The following is a 24,092-nucleotide window of genomic DNA, read 5'->3' as shown; positions in this document are numbered from 1 at the left end:
ACAAATACACTAATATTCAAACCACTTTTTGAGGCTGACTCGTGTTTTTATTTTGTCTTTGCCATTTGTGTAAGGATTAAGCTTATCGATTACGGATATTTTAGAACCTATGACTGTTTATTGAATGTAAATAGATAAAACTGCAACCAGTCACTTTTTTGAACAGTTATTTATTATTCTATGAACAGGTTTTCGAACCTTTTCAGGTCATCTTCAGATGTTTTCCCTGAAATTACGTACATCGTTCTAGCAAATACTTCTTGTCACTGTGCTAGCACCCAGCATTATGCTAGAAACAGATATTTAACTTCTGGAAAACTATCTGAAGATGGTGCGGTTATAGGCGCTCCAGTCCGGAGCCGCGGGACTGCTACAGTCGCAGGTTCGAATCCTGCCTCGGGCATGGATGTGTGTGATGTTCATAGGTTAGTTAGGTTTAAGTAGTTCTAAGTTCTAGGGGACTTTCACCTCAGATGTTGAGTCCCATAGTGCTCGCAGCCATTTGAACCATTCGCGAAGACCAAGTTAAAGCGTAATAATTTCTTCTGCTCCATGCCGCACTAACCTTTTCATTGAAGTATGACACTCCCCATGCAGAAATTGTTGGGTAACGGTGACGTAGCGAGAAGAGGCACACTGCTCTCTCGTTTTAACAATACTGCCACTCAGTTTAACTTTCATATTTTAGGGCGTGATCTCAGTGTTCCCCAGTCCAACATTTCCTGCTTATGGTTAAGGACTTTTTCTGCGTGAGGAAATTGTGGGTAGAATGTTCTGACTGCATGTGTAGGCTGTAGAAAGTTTGTACCCAGGTGAGACCAGGAAGAGGAAATGAGATGAATTGGGACCACCAAATGCTGAGCACAGTGACCTAGCTGTCATTCTTAGAAACAGTGTTCAGTGGTTCTTACCTGGAGAGGGCTTCTGGCCAAAGCTCTCTTCTCCTTATGCTTAGGATCGGACACAAGAGCGGCAGCTTACAAAACATTTTAACTGGACCAGACACCAGTCTGTCATGGAAGACAGCTTGGTGTGGGAAATCATTTCAAAGAAACTGCTCTAAACTGAGCTGCTGTGTAAAATACAGGATCCGTATATAAGTGCCGACGGAGTTCGGCCAGCTCTCATTTGGTTGGCATCTCAATTTTGCCTATTCTCTTATTCGTTTATGGCTCATGTTATTGTGCTCTCTTTCAGCTATTCTGATTGTTTTGATTTACTCCCAATTGAGAAGTGCCCATTTTGGCATTTCACTTTAGCATATTTCTCATTTTTCTAATAATATGCTCCTTAGCTTTTTACAGTTGAATTGATTAACATATTCTCATGTACTGTTTGTTCATTTCAGCCTGTTCGTGTTTTGATGTTCTTTAAATACTGTAATAATTATCGGAAGCATTTCTTCCCTTAAACTTGTGTAAAGTATTCTTGATGTAGGATTTGTTCTGTGACACAAGTGTAAGGTTTTGAATATAAATTATATACGAAACTGTGCTTTAAAAGGAATTTATTTTTTTTAGTTGTACTACCTCAGACGACAATTTTGTGATATGGGGGAGAAATTTGAGGGGCGAACCCATGGAAATAGTCTTAAGTGACCCCCTTTAAAAATAAACATTTGTGTGACACTGAAAGACGTAACGCTGTAGGCACCGAACATATATTATCTTGGACATACCGTGTGCCACGAAGTTGAACTTATTCGTCCTGCATCGGCCAACTGACGTATCACAATTGCCTCTGAGTCAAAATGGTTTGGCCAGATCAGCGAATGGGTGCACCTCACACTGAAATTTGTCGGGATTTCTGGGCTCTGATAGGGAAATTTCCTGCGTTCTGATAATCAGTACGCCAGACCTTGTAGTTCGCATACTTTTGTGGACTCGTCAGAACATTACAGCTTCCACAGCCACCGTTTCTCTCCCACAGCGCGCCGTTTTCTGCTGCCACCTGAATCGAGGTGAAAAGGTAAAGTACTGCTTCACCAATGTAGGGTTGTTAAATGATATTCACAGCTCCCTGTTCTCAGGTAAACCGTAGAGTGAGGTATAGTTGATCGTAGTTGATTCCATTTAAATAGAGTTAGGCCTCACAGTGGTGTCATATAAACAGTCAGATTTCGTTGTAAAAGGGATTAATTCACGTGCGAGTTTGTACAGCTTCCACTCCAATATGTGCTTTGCCTATCGAACACTATTCCTTATCTAATTTTTGTGTAGGATTTATGAGCTAGTTCTAGTTACTAATGGGTTAATAAGACTTGTCATTATTTTGTAAACTTCAATATGCCTTTGTTCTCATTCACACTCCCCGCACTATTGATTTTATTGCGGTGCTACATAAGTAACTTAACTGAGACATACATTTATGATTTAAGTGCGCGATGGCCCGGAATTGCGAGGCACAGCTAGTCATACAGAAATTTGTTAAATTACGTTTCCAGCCGCATTTTCTTCCGGATCTTGATCTGTTTCTTGATTGTTTTATAACTATGGCACAAATGTAGGTACTCAAAGGATATGTAATGTTTACAGCAAACAGCTGATTTTATTGCTACATTAAATTTCGTTACAAGTATTTCATTGCTATAAATAGCTTGTGTTATAAATTACCATGTAAGGAAGTTCCTTTTTTGTGTCCGTACTGTTGGTCAGATTTAACTTGTTACTTGATCAGACATTCCTAAATAACACAAGAAGTCTTGAAATTCCACATGTATCTCATAGACTAACTTGAAATATAGTTTGTAAGCGTCTCTGCAATATTGAAGAGTCAGAATTCACAAATCTCAGCAGCGTTTACTTGTCAGTGGGTAGATTTAGTACACAATTCGTGAGCTATTATAGGTATTTATCACTATTACTATCAAATTAACATATGATTTTGCAGACATTAAATGTATCGAGTAAGAGTGATACATACATCAATCTTGGCCCAGAAAAAAATTCCCACCCCTCCTTCTCTTTCATGATCTTTAATGGTATAACACGCTCAGTCGCGATTTCTTGTGCTATACTTCCAAACACACTATGCGGTGACAGAAGAATGTAACGACGTTATAATATCGTTCTCCACCGGACCAATGCTTTTCCTACAGCCATGGTATTGATCACTACGAATCCTATTTTCTTTACACATTAAAACGAATAACAAGTGCCTGTGTCTAAACAGGCAGGCAATTTGCTTGCAGAAATGTTTATACACTAAGGATGCAAATTTCGAACGAAAGCTATTTTACAACGTAACTTTTAATCCGTCTTGATTGCAAAATGTTTAGTCATATTACCGGTTTCGGTTCCTCTAGAACCATCTTCAGATCTGTAAAGATAATGATACTAATTAACTATTTCACGAAAGCGAGCCTTTTTCATCTTATCTAATCAACATCAAATGCACCAGACCGTACCTAATATTTCGGTTACAGGAGCAACCCGTCCAAATACAGCAACTTTCACATCCTGCGTCACATAAAATTAGTTGGTAGATTGCACGTCATTTATATTAATTATAACACTTTTACCGACAGGTGGCGTCTGGTACGTTTGTTACGTTATAAAAGATGTGCATTCTGACAAGCAATTTTATTTGACGCAGCATGTGAAAGTTGCTGTATTTGGACGGGTTGCTCCTGTAACCGAAATATCAGTTACGTTCTGGTACATTTGGTGCTGATTAGATAAGATGAAAATGGCACGCATTCGTGAAATAGTAAATTAGTATCATTCGCCCGATTGGCCGTGCGGTCTGACGCACTGCTTTACGGCACGAAGGAGCGCCGGTCCCCGGCGGGAATCCGGCCGGCGGATTTGTGTCGAGGTCCGGTGAGCCGGCCAGTCTGTGAATCGTTTTTAGGCCGTTTTCCATCTGCCTCGGCGAATGCGGGCCGGTTCCCCTTATTCTGCCTCAGCTACACTATGTCGCCGATTGCTGCGAAAACAAGTTCTAGTGGTTCAAATGGCTCTGAGCACTATGGGACTTAACATCTGTGGCCATCAGTCCCCTAGAACTTATAACTACTTAAACCCGAGAAATCACACACATCCATGCCCGAGGCAGGATTCGAACCTGCGACCGTAGCGGTCACGCGGTTCCAGACTGAAGCGCCTAGAACCGCACGGCCACACCGGCCGGCTAAACAAGGTCTCCACGAACGCGTACATCACCGTTATTCTATCACGCAAACATAAAGGTTACACTCGTCTGGTGTGAGACGTTCCCCGGAGGGGGATCCACTGGGGGCCAAACCGCACAATAACCCTGGGTTCGGTGTGGGGCGGCGGAGGGGTGAAGTGGACTGCGGTAGTCGTCGTGGGGTTGTGGACCACTGCGGCTGCGGCGGGGAAGGAGCCTCTCCGTCGTTAACATAACCTAACATAAAATCATTATCTTTACAGATCTGAAGATGGATATAGAGGAACCGAAACCTGTCATACGTATAAACATTTTGCAATCAAGGCGGATTAAAAATTACATTGTAAAATCACTGATTGCGGCTATCCTATCAGACATTATGTCTGTTTTTGCGAAAGCTATTTTGTTGTAATTACGCAATGCCGAAGTGCGATGTAAGACCTTGGGATGTGGGTATTGCAAGAAGGGAACTTTAAGAGAGAAGACGCATGGCACCGCGCCAACGCGGCTAGACAGTACACTACTGACAGGGATTTTCATGACGTTCGCGTGGCAGCAGCTCATTGGGAACACGAGATGTCAACAGTCGTAGGAAATTAATAAATATTTCATCCAGTACATACAAAAGTTAAACCATAAATACGTCGTACATTGCGAAATGAATACTGTTTCGCGTGTAGAGAAAGTGTTGTCAGCTTCAGACGCGGAATAGTTTGAGGTGAGCCGCTGCGATGACGTCCTTGCAGTCGACGTCGGGGCTGTGCCTGGCGAGCGCGAGGACGAGCCCGATGAGGAGCCCCACGACGAGCAGCCCGAGCGCCGCCACCACCAACACCAGCCTGCGCTCCAGCTTGGTGCGCGGCCGGCACATGCAGTACTGCTCGTGCACCACCGTCCTGCAACACACCCCTCCACTCAGCGATCTCCACTATCACTTAATGAACTCTAAGTACACTACTGGCCATTACAAAAGCTACACCAAGAAGATGACGTGCTACAGACGCGAAATTTAACCGACGGGTAGAAGATGCTGTGCTATGCAAATGATTAGCTTTCCAGAGCATTCACACAAGGTTGGCGCCGGTGGCGACACCTACAACGTGCTGACACGAGGAAAGTTTCCGACCGATTTCTCATACACAAACAGCAGCTGACCGGCGTTGCCTGGTGAATCGTTGTTGTGATGCCTCGTGTAAGGAGGAGAAATGCGTACCATCACGTTTCCGACTTTGATGAAGGTCGGATTATAGCCTATGGCGATTGCTGTTTATCGTATCGCGACATTGCTGGTGGCGTTGGTCGAGATCCAATGACTATTAGCAAAATATGGAATCGGTGAGATTAGGAGGGTGATATGGAATGCCGTGCTGGATCGCAACGGCCTCGTATCACTAGCAGTCGAGATGACAAAATCTTATGCGCATGGCTGTAACGGATTTTGCAGCCACGTCTCGATCCCTGAGCCAACAGATGGGGACGTTTACAAGACTATGAGCTCGGAGACCACGACAGCGGTTACCCTTGACGCTGCATCACAGAGAGGAGCGCCTGCGATGGTGTAATCAACGACGAACCTGGGTGTACGAATGGCAAAACCTCATTTTAACTGATGAATCCAGGTTCTGTTTACAGTTTTCTCATTGACGGCACTTTCAACAGCGGACGTTACATTTAAGATGCGTTATGACCTGTGGCTCTCCCCTTCATTCGATCCCTGCGAAACCATATATTTCAGCAGGATAATGCAAGATCGTATGTTGCAGGTCCTGTACGGGCCTTTCTGAACAAGAAAATCTTCGACTGCTACCGTGGCCAGCACATTCTCCAGATCTCTACCCAATTGAAAACGTCTAGTCAATGGTGGCCGAGCAACTGGCTCGTCACAATACCCCGTATCCTGCTGAAATGTAGGGTTTCGCAGGGATCGAATGGATGGTAGAGCCACGGGCCGTAACACATCTGATATGTAACGTCCACTGTTCAATGTACCGTCATTGCGAACAAGAGGTGACCGAGACGTGTAACTAATGTCATACCATATCATCCCGCCGGGTGATACGCCAGTACGGCGATAACGAATACACGCTTCCAATGTGGGTTCACCGCGACTTCGCCAAACACGGGTGCGATCATCACGATGATGAAAACAGGACCCGTACAGGACCGGCAACATGCGGTCGTGCATTATCTTGCTGAAATGTACTGTTCGCAGGGATCGAATGAAGGTTAGAGCCACGGGTCGTAACACATCTGAAATGTAAGATCCACTATTCAAAGTGCCGCCAATGCGAACAAGAGGTGGTTGAGACGTGTAACCAATGGCATCCCATAGCATCACGCCGCGTGATACGTCAGTATGGCGATGAGGAATAGACGCTTCCAATGTGCGTTCACCGCGATATCGCCAAACACACGCTATAAACACAACCTGGATTCATCCGAAAAAATGACATTTTGCCATTCGTGCACACCGGTTTGTCGTTGAGTATACCATCGCAGGCGCTCCTTTCTGTGATGCAGCGTCAAGGATAACCGCAGCCATGGTCTCCGAGCTGATAGTCCATGCTGCTGCAAACGTCTTCGAACTGTTGGTGCAGATGGTTGTTGTCTTGCAAACGTCCCCATCTGTTGACTCAGGCATCGAGGCCTGGCTGCACGATCCGTTACAGCCATGCGGATAAGATACCTGTCATCCCGACTGCTAGTGATACAAGGCCGTTGGGATTCAGCACGGCGTTCCGTATCACCCTCTTAATCTCACCAATTCCATATTCTGCTAATAGTCATTGGATCTCGACCAACGTCACCAGCAATGTCGCGATACGATAAACCGCAATCGCCATTGGCTATAATCCGACCTTTATCGAAGTCGGAAACGTGATGGTACGCATTTCTTCTCCTTATACGAGGCATCACAACAACGTTTCACCAGGCAACGCCGGTCAACTGCTGTTTGAGTATAAGAAATCGTTTGGAAACTTTCCTCATTTCAGCACGTTGTAGGTGTTGCCACCGGCACCAGCCTTGTGTGAATGGTCTGAAAAGCTAATCATTTGCATATCACAGCATCTTCTTCCTGTCGGTTAAATTTAGCGTTTGTAGCACGTCATCTTCGTGGTGTAGCAATTTTAATGGCCACTAGTGTAGTCCGTAAATCACACTGTTTACTCAACGGGCGCGCGTAAAATTCCTACGTTAGCTCTATTAAAACGCACATTTCCTCCATCGTCCACGAAAAGGAAAGTTCCAATACAAACAGTGCGGTAGAAATTTGGAATAATTCTCCGCATAAGATAAACATTATATCATCATTCCCACATTTTAGTAAAACCTCAAGATCAGTCTTACTTAATCACTGTTCCTACCCAGTAGCAGAATCTTTGCAACATTTGAATTTCGAAGCGTAAAAGAAAAAGGAGCAAAATATCGTTATACAAGTAGCACAAGATGTCTTGTAGATTAAGCCATTCGAGGAAAGTCACCCCTCAAAAAGAGCTGAACTTATATTTACATACCATCAAATCTTATAGTATACACTTAGATTAAACAAATAATAAAGTATCAGAACCTAATAAAAACATGATCACGTGGAAAAAAAAATTGTAAGTGCCAATACGTGAACAATTTACTCAGTTCCACACAGTGACGCTACCCATTACGCTTTTTTTTGTGGTTGATCGCAGTATTTGGTCGTTGCGGACAACACATGGCATCCTTTGAAGAAGTTCTTTGTTGATCCTTCCACTCAGGTTTTTATTACAGAGGCCAACCAGCTTTCTGACCGAACACGCTGAGCTACCGTGCCAGCATCGCTAAACCAACAACACACACTTCGTCTCTAATCGTAGTATCTTACTCCTTGCTGAAAACTTTACTCGTAGACATGTTACTAATTGAAATTTAATTATAACAAATTGTGCCAAGAACAATGCGGTTTTGGCGGATCTTCAGCTGCCTTCAAATCGCCTACTCCCATAATATGCAAGTTAAAATAATTCTTTTGACACGAATATGATGTTTCTTATTATTTTATTGGAAAGAATCACACAGTTAACAACGGGTTTTCCACTAATTCTCAATTTGTTGGTGCTCAGAAACGGAATATATACATATGGGCTTGAAATGAATGCCAATATGGCGCCTCACAACTCTGTACTGAAGGGAGGCGGCATGTTTGTGACGTAGGTGGCGTTGTGCCATCTCATTGGCCAACGGTCAGACGCTGGCTCAGATTATCTGACATGCCAGATATTGCTCTGCACGTTCTAAAAGACTCCCGAACCTGCTTTTCCACGCTATGACGTCAGAAATTCTTCACGATCAACGCTCAACGTTCGGATGCACGGTCCGTGTGCAGACGGCTTTACGCTACATCGTGTTGTTCGGAAGATGCCGTACAATACCAGTTTTGAGACCTCGCTTTGTGTGTAGATTTTGTGTCGCATGTCTCTTCAGACGGTCAGAACTTTGCCGTTGAGGGACTTTCTTGCTTTTGCGGAAGAAGTGTCTCTTAACTTCTCCTGAGGACACACGTACCTCATGACGGGACATCACAGCTGTTATCACTTACAACTTCCGGGATGAGAGGCCATGGTCGATGCATAAGACCCTCTCCTGACGTTTTATCTCCGACTGCAAGAGATATCCTCCGAGGTAAAGCGGTGACCTACAAAGAGAACTCGAGGAAGCGCTGATTATAAAGGGTGGTCCATTGATCGTGACCAGGCCAAATATCTCACGAAATAAGCGTCAAACGAAAAAACTACAAGGAACGAAACTTTTCTAGCTTGAAGAGGGATACCAGATGGCGCTATGGTTGGCCCACTAGATGGCGCAGCCATAGGTTAAACGGATATCAACTGCGTTTTTTTTTAAATAGTAACCCCCATTTTTATTACATATTTGATAGTACGTAAAGAGATATCAATGTTTTAGTTGGACAACCTTTTCGCTGTGTGATATATGGCACTGTAATAGTCACAAAAATATGGCTCACAATTTTAGACGAACAGTTGGTACCAGGCAGGTTTTTTAAATTAAAATACAGAACGTGGGTACGTTTGAACATTTTATTTCATTTGTTCAAATGTGATACATGTACCTCTGTGAACGCATGCTGCTACAGTGTGTTTCCCTCTAAATACCTCATTAATGCAATAAATGCTCAAAATGATGTCCGTCAACCTCAATGCATTTGGCAATACGTGTAACGACATTCCTCTCAACTGCGAGTAGTTCGCCTTCCGTAATGTTCGCAAATACATTGACAATGCACTGGCGCATGTTGTCAGGCGTTGTCAGTGGATCATGATAACGAATATCCTTCAACTTTCCCCCACATAAAGAAATCCAGGGACGTCAGATCCTTTGAATGTGCGGGCCAATCCACCAATCCACCTGTCATGAAATTTGCTATTCAATACCGCTTCAATCGCCTGCGAGCTATGTGCCGGACATCCATCATGTTGGAAGTACATCGCCATTCTGTTATGCAGTGAAACATCTTCTAGTAACATCGGTAGAATATTACGTAGGAAATCAGCATACATTGCACTATTTAGATTGCCATCGATAAAATGGGAACCAATTATCCGTCCTCCCATAATCTCGCACCATACATTAACCCGCAAAGGTCGCTGATGTTCCGCTTGTCGCAGCCATCGTGGTTTTTCCGTTGCCAAATAGTGCATATTATGCCGGTTTACGTTACCGCTGTTGGTGAGTGACGCTTTGTCGCTGAATAGAACGCGTGCAAAAACTCTGTCATCGTCTCGTAATTTCTCTTGTGCCCAGTGGCAAAACTGTACACGACGTTCAAAGACGTCGCCATGCAACTCCTGGTGCATAGTACGGGTGCAATCGATGTTGATGTAGCATTCTCAACACCGACGTTTTTGAGATTCCCTTTTCTCGCGCAGATTGTCTGGTACTGATGTGCGGATTAGCCTCGACAGCAGCTAAAACACCTACTTGGGTATCATCATTTGTTAAAGGCGTGGTTCACGTTTCACATGTGGCTGAACAATTCCTGTTTCCTTAAATAACGTAACTATCCGGCGAACGATCCGGACACTTGGATGATGTCGTCCAAGATACCGAGCAGCATACATAACACACGCCCGTTGGGCATTTTGATCACAATAGCCATACATCAACACGATATCGACCTTTTCCGCAATTGGTTAACGGTCCATTTTAACACAGGTAATGTATTACGAAGCAAATACCGTCCGCACTAGCGGAATGTTACGTGATACCACGTACTGATACGTTTGTGACTATTACAGCGCCATCTATTAAAAATCGAAAATAGTGGTTCAACTAAATCATTCGTATTTCTTTACGTACTACACGAATATATAATGGAAAAATGGGGGTTCCGATTAAAAAAAAAAAAAAACCAGTTGATATCCGTTTGACATATGGCATCGCCATCTAGGGGGGCCAACCATAGCGCCATCTGGTTTCCCCCTTCAAGCTAGACGAATTTCGTTCTTTGTAGTGTTTTCGTTTGATGCTTATTTCCTGAAATATTTGGCCCGTACACTATCAATGGGCCACCCTGTATAGCCCGTGCAGAGGACGCCACTGTCCATCGCGTGGCGTCGGCTATCAGACTGTATCGATTGAAAGTAATCGATCGTTTCGTTTCCGGTGCAACGCTGACATTCAAATTTTATCAGGAAAATACCGGGATGGTTCCTTCGAAGAGCTTGTGCTTCGTCTCAAATGACTTTGAAATCAACGAGTTCTTGAACGCCAATTTTCTCCCTTTCTTTCGGGAACAGGCAACATTCTATTAATCCTGCATGCAGATCTTTCAGTGTGTCCCGACATCTCTGGACTGCTAGCGTTTCTTGTCTGTCAGCCTTCTGACAATGTTCGGGTATAGCATCTAATTTTACATACGCTACAATTCTCCAAACGTTACTGTAAGTTTGAACTTCTCTTAAATTATCTTAACAGAGTCCTCTTCAAAAGCCATTGGCATTTGTTCTGCTTCGGAACTTGTATGTAGCGCTGTGATTGCTAGAAGTAGGAACATTCTCTCTACATGTGCCGTACCTGAAATTGAAATAAAAACTTGGAAGGAGAGAGTGGCGTATGTAGCAACACTCTTATGCTACTGACACAAAATTTGAAGAGACATCATCTTTCGTATGTAGAAGCTCTTCTTCGAACTTTGTGTCACACAACTCCTTCTTGATGTTCCAATTTTTTTGCGTCAGTGAATAACGAGCGTTGTACTAAGTGTTGGTGTGTTACTCGAGAAAGCGCAATCTTTATGTGGGACTTTATCACCGCCCAGTGCTTTCGTTTAAAATACAAGCATAAGTCTTCACTATACAGACACAGTACAATCTCAAGAACCAGTTATAAGCGTTGTGGGCTATGTTGCCTCACCAGAGGCTCTACAAAACCTGTCCCAGGGAATCAGTGTATGCGTCCAGTCCAGAGAGTGGGCAGCGCCTAATGATAACTGAGATGGTACTGCCAAGATTTTTCCAAATTTGACTCGATATTGTAATTACTGTAATAGCATGACATACCATCCCACACTGCGAAGTTTCAATTTCGCTTTCACCTCCATTTCTGTGTTCTTCACTTTCTTTGTCGGCCAGAGTAAATTCCGAATGTCACTATACAGTGTATTGCAGACGAAATTTCGTACGAATATTAGCGATTGTCAGTTCTACTCCACTAATACATGGAGCGAGGTCATGCCCTGAACTTTCTCAGCTTTCTTGGCCACCATTTCTTTATAATTTACCCAATTTATGTTCTTGAACATCTGTGTTGCATTTCCGTAAGACTTGTATGAACTTGTTAGACCTTAGCGACGAGCTTCTGAATTCGTTCCATGTTTGTTGTAATGCCTATTAGAAAAGGGCAAAAAGCTGTCGATATAATTTAGAAAATGAAAATTTGTGGTAAGGTCTTGTGGGACGTAACTGCTGAGGTCATCGGTCCCTAAGCCTACACACTACTTAATCTAACTTAAACTAACTTACGCTATGGACAACACACACACCCATGCCCGAGGGAGGACTCGAACCTCCAATGTGTGGAGCCGCACAGACTGTGACAAGGCGCCTCTGACCGCACGGTTACCCCGCGCGGCCGATATAATTTAGACTTGGGTGCATTAGAACCTTGTATTTATTTTTCATAACAGATGCACTACGTTTCCCAAGAACCGTTCCAATTAATCTAAGTCTTTCCTAGTACGGATGTCATATTGCTTTATTATATTCTTCTCCGTATGTGAGAGGCTAAAAATCTGTACAACTAGTCGAATATTTGGGGTTCTTTCTCTTTGTTACGAGCGCTATCTTGTAATTGCCGACACTTAAAGAGGGCATCCTCTCCTTACGCCAAGTGTAAATATTGCGTTCATCCTTTTACATTTCATGGACTTGGTCAGGCAAAATTTATCGATATTTAAATACTAAGTTTACTCTTGTCCGTACTCAAGATCGTAATAGAGATTTTTCTCCATTTAACCACATATGGAGGAATATGATTTGAATGCCGGTCGTGAAAGTAATCATAATTTCTAAAACTTTCTGATACAATGTTGTTAGTCACCAGATCACATCGAACTGATTATCCCAATTATCTTCCGAAAGCTCTCTTTAGTGTCACAGGGACACAGGGAACAGTGAATTCAATGATCGCCCGTCTATGAGATGGGTCCTTTAATAATGTCAAATACTTCTATCCATTCTAACCAATATCCACCGTCAACATCTCGCTTCAGAACACGTCTGGTGTATCGTTCAGTGACACTAGATTAATCATATGACGAAACCCTATCGTTGGCCGGAGTGGCCGTGCGGTTCTACAGTCTGGAACCGAACGAGAGCGACGGTTGCAGGTTCGAATCCTGCCTCGGGAATGGATGTGTGTGATGCCCTTAGATTAGTTAGGTTTAATTAGTTCTAAGTTCTGGGCGACTGATGACCTCAGAAGTTAAGTCGCATAGTGCTCAGCGCCATTTGAACCATTTGAAACCCCGATCACGTAAACAACCGATGACCTCAGCCTTTGCAATTATCATAACACAGTCACAAAGCTGTGGTTTTGTACAATACGTCTGTATAGTAACCAACATATGTGTTCATTTCCACATGACAAGGAATGTGCTTTAGTACCAATGGTATACAAGATTTTGCAGCTTTTTCCGTTTGAAACGATAAAACAGCAATGGAAACAAGCATTGTAATAGCATACTTAATTGCAATTGTGGCTTATAGTTGCAAGGAAGCTATGATGTCTCCAGTCATGTTGATTACTTTTCCCGCTTTTATGCTAGCAGCCGGCCGAGGTGGACGATCTGTTCTAGGAGCTACAGTCTGGAACCGCGCGACCGATACGGTCGCAGGTTCGAATCCTGCCTCGGGCATGGATGTGTGTGATGTCCTTAGGTTAGTTAGGTTTAAGTAGTTCTAAGTTGAAGAGGACTGATGACCTTAGAAGTTAAGTCTCATAGTGCTCAGAGCCATTTGAACCATTTTGCTAGCATTCTTTCAGCAAAATAGTATAAAACCGATCTGAGTTAATTAAATAACAGTGACTAGAATGAACCACGTCCCACAGTATCTTAGAAACAGCCTGTCTCAAGTTAGACATTTGTCATGGAAACTTAAAGGCATGGAAGAGGAATGCTGTAAACGTTGCCTTGTTCGATAGCATACGCTATGAGGAGTTCCTCAAATTGAGTCCCGTCACTACTTCTGCTTACGAAAAGTCTGTTCGAGCAGCTGCAATGTAATCTTCATTTGCTTCTATTTCTCGTGGTTGAAACTTTCAATATTTTTTTTCTAAACATTGCTTCTCTTTCAGGTTAGTTTCTTCATTCAGTACCTCGTTCGGGAACTGTCTGTATATCTGTAATTCTTCCACAGTGTTCATGGTACATACTTTAGATATTTTCTGTAAACTTGTTACACAGTTTTCAATGCATCGTGCTTTGTCATTTTCATTTTTAAGGTGAAGATTCAGAGTTGAGTGATTGTTTTCGCGTGATCTCGTATGTTCTTTGAATCTAATGTTGATACTTCTGCCCGTTTGTGCGATGTAGAATTTAATGATAAACTTTTGGACACAAGTACATGGGGTTGCAATGGGCAACTGTGTAGCAGGAATAATTCCAAACATATTCATAAATACACTATGTGACCAAAAGTATCCGGACACTCACAAAAACATACGGTTTTCATATTAGGTGCATTGTGCTGCCACCTACTACCAGGTACTCCATATCAAAGACCTCAGTAGTCATTAGACATCGTGAGAGAGCAGAATGTGGCGGTCCGCGGAACTCGGACTTCGAACGTGGTCAGGTGATTGGGTATCACTTGTGCTATACGTCTGTACGCGAGATTTCCACACTCCTAAACACCCCTAGATCCACTGCTTCCGATGTGATAGTGCAGTGGAGACGTGAAGGGACACGTACAGCACAAAAGCGTACAGGCCGACCTCGTCTGTTGACTGACAGAGACCGCCGACAGTTGAAGAGGGTCGTTATGTGTAATAAGCAGACATCTATTCAGTACATCACACAGGAATTCCAAATTGCATCAGGATCCACTGCAAGTGCTATGACAACTAGGTGGGAGGTGAGAAAACTTGGATATCATGGTCGAGCGGCTGCTCATAAGCCACACATCACGCCGATAAAGGCCAAACGACGCCGCGTTTGGTGTAAGGAGAGTAAACATTGGACGATTGAACAATGGAATAATGTTGTGTGGAGTGACGAATCACGTTACACAATGTGGCGATCCGAAGGCAGGGTGTAGGTATGGCGAATAACCGGTGAACGTCATCTGCCAGCGTCTGTAGTGCCAACAGTAAAATTCGGAGGTGGTGGTGTTATGGTGTGGTCACGCTTTTCAAATGGTTCAAATGGCTCTGAGCACTATGCGACGTAACTTCTGAGGTTATCAGTCGCCTAGAACTTAGAACTAATTAAACCTAACTAACCTAAGGACATCACACACATCCATGCCCGAGGCAGGATCCAATCAGCGACCGTAGCGGTCACGCGGTTCCAGACTGAAGCGCCTAGAACCGCACGGCCACACCAGCCGGCTCACGCTTTTCATGGAGGGGACTTGCACCCCTTGTTGTTTTGCGTGGCACTATCACAGCACAGGCCTACATTGATGTTTTAAGCACCTTCTTGCTTCCCACTGTTAAAGAGCAATTCCTGGATGGCGATTACATCTTTCAACACTGTCGAGCACCCGTTCACTATGCACGGCCTGTGTCGGAGTGGTTACACGACAATAACATTCCTGTACTGGACTGGCCTGCACAGAGTCCTGACCTGAAACCTGTAGAACGCGTTTGGTATGTTTTGGAACGCCGACTTCGTGCTAGGTCTCACCGACTGACATCGATACTTCTCCTCAGTGCAGCACTCAGTGAAGAATGGGCTGTCAATCCCCAGGAAACCTTCTAGCACTTGATTGAACGTATGCCTGCGAGAGTGGAAGCTGTAATCAAGACTAAGGGTGGCCCAACACCAGACAGAATTCCAGTATTACAGATGGAGGGCACCACGAACTTTTAAGTCTTTTCAGCCAGGTGTCCCATTACTTTTGATCACATAGTGTACATTAGAATAAAAAATTATTAGTTCCATCAGACAATTAACTGAAAAAAATTGTGTTACTACACATACATGGACGACATCGTATTGCTGAAAATGATGACATTCAAGAAATACACCAAAAATTTAAAATTTACATCGAAAAATAAACTTTACTATGTAACCTGAGACCAATAACTCTATAAATTTTCTTGATCTAGAAATAAGTAACAATAAGAATACATTCGAAATATATAGAAAAGCAGCCACTACAGTCAACATCATTAGTAAACATTCTTGTCACCCGAATGCACATAAATAAGCAATTTTCAAAACGGTGACCAACACAATTGTAAATGTGCCCCTAGAGCATCACACAATACGAAAAGAAATCAAAACACTATAATAAATAGCACAAAAAATAATTCTCACCCACGTGTAATACCCATAATGTACAACCAACAAAAGCACGTGCAAAAAATTATTTGGGCCACACAATGAATAAAATGAACAAATTCTCACATAACACAAACGTAAAATTAGCGTTTCACACGACCAATTACCTGAAAATATTAATTCGATCAGGAAAAGCCAAAATCTCAGAATTTCCGAACCCAGGACTCTCCAGAATGTTTTGTGAAAACTTAAAGAAATTCTAAATCAGACAGACAAGAAGAAATATCAACATTAGATTTAAAGAACATGTGAGAACATGAGAAAGCAATTGTTCAACTTTCGACCAACACCTAAAAATGAAAGCGGCAAAGCAGAACACATTGAAAACACTTTACAAATTTTACACAGAATATCTAAATGACGTTCCATGAACATTTTGGAAGAATTAGAGATATACATACATACGAGAAATTTCGCGAACGGCCTGGTCAGTGAACAAACTGACTTGCAACTGAAGCCCTACTTAGAAAATTTTATTGAAATTGCCCGCCACTAGAAAGGTTAAAGAGATGAAATCACAAATAACAAATACATAAAAATGTTAACCAAATAACAGCTATGCTACAAACACTCCATCCCTGGTACTCAAAGATAAAAAAATCTGTAAGTATCTAAATTCTGGCTGTCAAACACTTATCACAAAAAATTCATGTTATAAAAATTACGTGATTCTAATAATATTATTTCGTACCAGACAGCTCACAGTTGGCCCCTAGGTGCCATGTGATCGTTAACTCTACATAGACGTAAAAAAAAATTTAAATTATAAAAGTGACATTATTGATCATAAGTAAGCCGAAAATAAAGTTTACTGTTCACAATATCCACAGGTGCACTTCAGAATGGCATTGTAAGCCGAAACAGGCAAGCATGTTCTGCAAAAATCTCGAAAAGCAAGCAAATTGGCTCACTACAAAATGTCACATTTCGACTTAGCTCGTGCTGTAGGTCCTACTGACAAGCGACTTTCGTTTATAATAAGATGTTGACATTCGGAAATAGCCTCAAATGGGAGCTGAAGGAGAAGTCTGTAAACGCCATAGATGCACGCTTGTTACGAAGTAAATGCTATCAGGAATCTAATTCATAAGCTAAAAGGTGACATTTGTTAAAAAATGACGTCAAAATGCACCCTCAGGAAGGCGAGCTCGGCCGTCGATACACGATAAACTGACTTCTGGCACTGAAATAGTTCATTGAGTGTTGAAGACTCATAAACGCACTTCTTAAAATTTTTTTTAGTGATAGCCTATTGCGATATTACTTCTGATCTGCTACTCCGTAGACAGTGAGAGAATATTAATTTTTTGTGAAATATTCAACGCCAAAAACGAATGTAACAATGTGCGTCGATGCTAATTTTAGTTTATAAAGTTTTCAAAGACGTCCCGAAGAACATTACCGACCACGATGCAGATCCTTCTGAAGAGTGTTGATAGGTGCTGTTCCCTACTAGGACAACTGAAGAAACAATTACCCAAGGAACGTTTGAACTGAACTTAGCGTTTATACAAGAAAATTACATTATGTGTACTTTTACCAGTTCTCTGTGATGTGCTACCATGTGACGCACTTTAAGAGGATTACTCACTATCTGAAGATAGAGAACGATGAATTGCCAAGATAGCTTGTAAAGCCTATTCGGTACCTCGCTTTGAGGAAGTACAGCGCTTGCGCCTAGAGCTGTGAAAAGCAGCAAGTCACCTTACGGTTGAGTTTACTCGACCGGCCCAGGAGCATTTTATTCAGCCCGTCTTAGAAAACAGATAGGAACATGCCGATGGCATGCATTCAACTGCTAAATGCAGCTATAAATGTGGTAATAAGTCTGCACAATTTGGTTGACTTCTTGAAGTAACGTCGAGAAGTATTATCCTCTGGTAGAAATGCTACTGTCACAACAGCTATATTACTTTAATTTCTTTCTTTCTTTTGCTTGTGCCGTTTGCCCGCAGTGACGCACGGTCGGCATGGTTAATCGGATTTGGCAAGGTTAATTTAAAAGGGTGGCCGGATGCCCTTCCTGCTACCACCCCGTACCCCCCGGGACGGAATGAGTGTACCCAACTGTCTGTATCTAGTGTAATCGATGGAATAGTGTGAATACTTTCAGATGTCTGCGAGCCGTGTAACTGAGGCGGGACGTGGGGACCAGCCTGGCTTTAACCTAGTGGGATGTGGAAAACCACCTAAAAACCACATCCAGGCTGGCCGGCACACCGGCCGACGTCGTTAATCCTCCGGGCGGATTCGATCCGCGGCCGGCGCGCCTACCCGAGTCCAGGAAGCAGCGCGTTAGCGCTCTCGGCTAACCTGGCAGGTAATTAGATCACTATAATAGAATTTCAAAATTTTATCTTGCATCAGTAACCTTTGGGAAATAAGACGATGATAGCTAAGGATATTTACCGTTTGACAGTTACTACAGTAAAATTTTCCGGAAATTTTTTCTTTAGTGCTGAGAACCGGCCTGAAAATATAAAGTTATCAGTAATGGAGCCTAATTTAAAGGTAGAAGTCCTTTGCTTTACACTTAATATATAACGTTCTTCGCTAGAGCATGTGGCAGTGATATGTAAAACACGCCATTCCGTTGAATACTCGTATCATCAATTTGCACTTAAATCTAAATAGAAGCATACTTCCGATGCCGTTTATTACGCATTACTAGAAAACTTCGAAAGATGCCTTAGTTTTCTGTGAAGTTTCTTTGTGAGGGAGTCATTTATAAAAATACATAAAAAAATATTTCTTAATAAACGTGCTATCATAAACTCATTACCTAATAGACTCGAGTAGATGGGAATATGGTGTACGTAAAATAAGCTCGAAAAGGAAACTACGTCTCAAAAAACTTATAACTACTGAAAATTAAATGAAGTGGCTATTAAAATCTTTAAAAGATCGCGTATTTGATTGTCATTCTTAGAGTAAGGTAACACCTGCAAGAATAGTGAAGGAATGAAAGAGCATAATAAGAGGAATGAGTCAGATGCTACATATTTTGGTTGTAGATTTGGTATTAACATTCCAATGGCATGGTATGCTACCCTTACATGATGCTGAAGATGCAGACGAGACATTCACCCCGTGCATCTGCAATTTCTTCAGGCTAACCAAATCTGACCGGAGTGAAATCGTATCTGAATCTCCCGGTTACCAACACATCATTTTATCTTTTTGTAAACACCTTCTGTGTTCTGTTGGAAAAAAATAAGAATGCATTAAGCATTCAATGAACATAATACATTACAGAAAATATGTCCACCAATATTATATTTACTATAAATATAGTTTTTGTGTCTTATCGAGAGGTATTTGATACTTACGAAACTTGAGAGATATTCCCCGCACTACCCATCTGCATAGACCCGAATGTGGACGGGGCAGACGTCAAAGTATGTATGTCAAGGGTACGGGGTGCATCTTCGATTTGATCATTGGTCCTTTTCATGGTGACTCCCTCTGAAATAAAATTAAAGCTCTTAATTTCTTCCTACCAGAAGTCATACATAATACAATTATTTGCATTTCAGTTATTCTAGACATATTTAAACGATATAACGCTTACTGTTGTAAGGCCAGCAAAACGCAGATGAGTTTATGTACCTCCACCTCCATTATCTTTAATTGAACTCGCCACTGTTTTACAGAAAAAATGGTATACACCTAGATCTCTACTAGAGTCTGGAATTTCTGTTGCGAGGATATCTTCACCAGGATCTCTGTTGTGTTTTATTTGACTGACGTAACTTTTAATCATTTCGATGCTTAGTGTTTTTAATTTTCGTTTGGGATACTATCGTGGAATTCCAGTCTTTCCGCCTATTTTTCACATTTCAATGGCTTTTAAAAACAGGCTGTCAGTAGCATACAGTATTCTTCATTGTTAAGTACGCGTTTTGGATTTTCTGCCCTGTAGCTTAGCGATTGTGGAACATACACCTATATAGAGCTGTTGAACATTTTGTGTATTATATTTTTTAAAGCTTTCATCCATGATTTGAAGGAGCTTCTTTCTAAACACTTCTTGTGTGACCTATTAATTTTATCTTGTCGCTTCTTCTCAGTCTGTTAAATTTTCCAATTATTGCTTGTTAAGCTGCTATAAAAATTGTTCCTAGCTTTATTTGTTAGTTGTAACTGATTCTTCACATTCGTTATTCCACCATCTGCGCTTTCTTTGTTTGTTCTCTGGAGCTATTTCAAATGCAATATATTTCATGGTTTCTATAAGGTTATTGGCATTAATATTCACATCTATCAACATCTTTTGAAAATCACATTTCCTTTCGCTCAAAGTTTCGTTACTAGTTCTCTTAGATGTACTGGTTCGTGTCATGATTTTATGTTTTGAAATAAATATCATATGGATATCCGTTGGGTAGTGATCTGAATCAATTTCCATTTCTCTAATGATTCTGGTGTTCTTGATTTCTTGAAAAATATGTCTGGAGATGGCGATATCATCATTTAGAGACTCTTTCAAATCGGGGTTTGGTTATATCCATGTTTTTGGCTTTCTGGGTGGCTTTTTGAAGCGTGTTTCCATGATATTAAGATCGAATGAGTTGCATATCTACCAGTCTTGAGCAATTTGTGTTAGACATTGAGAGCTTAATAGTTTCGAATAACTTTTCGGAATGATTTATTCTTACCTAGTTTGCCATTTAAGTCCCCCGTCGTGATTATTATGTTCTTTTTGTGAGTTTTCCACAGTCTGTTTTCCAGATTTTTCCCTGGAGTTTTCTACTTTGTCTCTGTTATCCTTGTTTTCTTCATTTGTTGATGCGTGGCAGTTGAGTATTGAGAAAAATTTATTATTTCATTTAATCACTAAAACAGAATCGTTCTGTAAGGACTCAAAATCAAAACCATTTCGGATTATATTTTTGTGAATTTCGATGGTTGTTACGAGAATTCTGAGGTTTGAGTTGGAAAGTCTAACTGCACGTTTATGTTTAAAAATTCGATAGTTTGCCTTCTCCATTGTTAGGTTATCAGCATAACGTGTTTCTTGGATTGCTGCTAGCAAGGTGGTAGTTGAAATTTAAGAAGTTTATCGTTTGGTTTGGTTTTCCGTATTTGCAGAGTGCGTTAATATTTATGGGTGCAAATTTATATTTGCTCTTAAATTTCAGTTTGAAATTACAAAGGTTTTCAGGGTTCCCAAACGTTCCTTGTGTGATGGTGCAGACACTCAAGAATCCGAACGTCTGCTTGCATTACTTTACAACAGGATTGGCAACCTGGAGTAATACTGGTTTTCTTAATCGCACGCCATGATTATCCAGTTTTTACAATATGGATAGACATTTGTCTAGCAACGTTATAACTCAGATTCTTAGTATTAGAGTGTTCTTTTCCAGTAGGTTGTCTACACTATGTTTGTCCGTCCTCTTCTGAAGTAATACTGCGCTGTATGGAATCCGCATCAGATAGGACTGACGGAGAACATTGTAAAAGTTCAGAGAAAATCAGTTCGTTTTGTATTATGGTAAAAGAGGTGAGAAAGTGCCACAGATGGTGTAAGCGAAATGGGGTGGCAGTCATTAAGACAACGGCGTTTTCGTGGCGGCAGGATCTCCTCATGAAATTTCAGTTACCAACTTTCTCCCCCGAATGCGAAAATATTTTGCTGGCACCCATTTACATAGATAGAAACGATCATTGTAATAAAACAAGAGAAATCAGAGCTCGCACGAAAAGGTTTAAGTGCTCGTTTTTCTCATGTACTGTTAGAGAGTGCAACGATAGAGATATACCTTGATCGTTATTTGACTAACCCTCTGTCACACATTTAATAACGAATTGCAGAGTAGTCATGTAGATTTAGACGGAAACGATATGGCAGAATCCATAAGTGAATATGATCCATTTCACGTTAAAATTTAAAAAAAAGCAGTCAGTTCATACCATGTTAAAACAGAAACGAAAGCAGTAGATTATGAATTCGAAACTGAAGAAATGAATCAGTGTAGATATTGAACAGAAATCAGTAACTTCTAAAATGACGGGAATGTTAAAAAATATCAGTGTTAATATGAATACTATGAACAGTAATATAGGTATTCTACAATGTGTTCTTACTAGCAAGGTTGAAGAAACTAGTAAGATAGAAATTATTTGTAAAACGCAACATAATAATAGCAAGATGAAATATAATATTAGTAAACAGGAGACGAACCGTACTAATATGAAGAAAGAGAAGATTACTGAATTAGATACGAGTCTTACAGTCTAGATGATGCACTCCGCAAGCACGAGCTCTCCAGCCATACCCGCACCTAGCCCTCCGGGTTTCGCTGAGAGGGAAGGAGGAAGAGAAAAACAAAGTTTGCAGCCAGGCGCCACCAGAACAAACCATTCGGCATCTCAGGCGTAAAGCAGTTTGCTGACAATACTACCTTGCGTTAAACTAATTTACATTTGTAAGTAGGCTGTTTAGGTTTTTATGTTGGTAACGCCACGTAGCGCTCTATATGAAAATCACTGACTGTGCTGTGTGAAGTCTGTAGCTGGTTTGCATTGTTGGAATTCGCTATTGTAGAGTTGTGCAGTTGGCTATTAACAGTGCGTAGCGTTGCGCAGTTGAAGGTGAGCCACCAGCAGTGGTGGATGTGGGGAGAGAAATGGCGGAGTTTTGAGAGCGGATGATCTGGACGTGTGTCCATCAGAGACAGTAAATTTGTAAGACTGGATGTCATGAATTGATATATATATATATATATATATATATATATATATATATATATATATATATATAATTTTGAACACTATTAAGGTAAATACACTGTTTATTCTCTATCAATGAACACTATTAAGGTAAATACACTGTTTATTCTCTATCAAAATCTTTCATTTGCTAACTATGCCTATCAGTAGTTAGTGCCTTCAGTAGTTTGAATCTTTTATTTAGCTGGCAGTAGTGGCGCTCGCTGCATTGCAGTAGTTCGAGTAAAGAAGATTTTTGTGAGATAAGTGATTTGTGAAAGGTATAGGTTAATGTTAGTCAGGGCCATTCTTTTGTAGGGATTATTGAAAGTCAGATTGCGTTGCGCTAAAAATATTATGTGTCAATTTAGTGATGATCAGAATAAATAAAGAGAGAAATGTCTGAGAACGTTCAGTTTTGCTCAGCGGTTTGAAAATCAAATAACGTAAGGGGTTTATGAACTGTAGGTGGCCATTAGGACAGAAACTCAGTTAATGGTAAGTATAGTAGTGATAAAATCTTCTGTAGTCGACATCGGCAATTATTTGAATTCATTAAGCGTGTTAATGCAAGGTGTCAATCACTTAGTAACAGATACGGAGGACAAGACTGATGCTGTCAAACAAACAGAAGCCATGTAGAAAAATCAGCTTCAAGTTCACGATAGAATATTTCCTGTATCTCAAGACAATCATCTGTAGAAAAGACATGACTGACTACCTTTTATTAATCGAAACATTTCATCATGAGTTCTCAAAGAGACTCCAGGACAATGAACGAATGAAGACGGATTTCGATTTATTTGTCAGACCGTTCCCGCTTTTCACTGATAATGTATCTCTTTACTATCAACTTGAAGCGATAGACATACAGTATGCCACCCAGCTCAACGACTGTTTGTTCAGTCCATGGACTTAAAAAACTTTGATAAATGTTATCCCAAAAGCAATATCCTTTACTGCACACACAAGCTTCTAAAGTTATTCCAATTTATGACTTTCTGGAAGTCCCGATTTAAAACATTTGTGCGCATCGGTTGTTTGTCACTCACTCCGCCCCACTGCAGCCGCCTAAAGTTCGAGTTGCAAAGTACTGTATACCGGAGTAATAACCAGAGCGCGATGTTGAAGGAGAGAGAAGAGGGGGCGATCGACACATTTGCCCAACGTGTTTTGAAATCTTCGAGCA

General features: G+C 41.4%; 1 protein-coding gene across 1 annotated transcript in view; it reads right to left on the bottom strand.

Annotated features, from left to right (window-relative positions):
- Positions 1-2,522: 2,522 nt before the first annotated feature.
- Positions 2,523-24,092, bottom strand: part of LOC126298560 (uncharacterized) — a 62,893-nt gene continuing 41,323 nt past the window's right edge. Inside the window, exons 2-3 of the mRNA XM_049989919.1 lie at positions 19,519-19,654; positions 2,523-5,027 (exon numbers count right to left, since the gene is read on the bottom strand). Of these exons, the coding sequence (XP_049845876.1) occupies positions 4,829-5,027; positions 19,519-19,643 (324 nt within the window). The 5' untranslated portion in view covers positions 19,644-19,654 and the 3' untranslated portion in view covers positions 2,523-4,828. The remainder of the gene's footprint in view (positions 5,028-19,518; positions 19,655-24,092) is intronic.

Source organism: Schistocerca gregaria, chromosome X (genome assembly GCF_023897955.1).
Source record: "Schistocerca gregaria isolate iqSchGreg1 chromosome X, iqSchGreg1.2, whole genome shotgun sequence".
Lineage (NCBI taxonomy): Eukaryota > Metazoa > Arthropoda > Insecta > Orthoptera > Acrididae > Schistocerca > Schistocerca gregaria.
The sequence above is the reverse complement of the archived record's forward strand: the minus strand, read 5'-3'. Positions and strand labels throughout refer to the sequence as shown.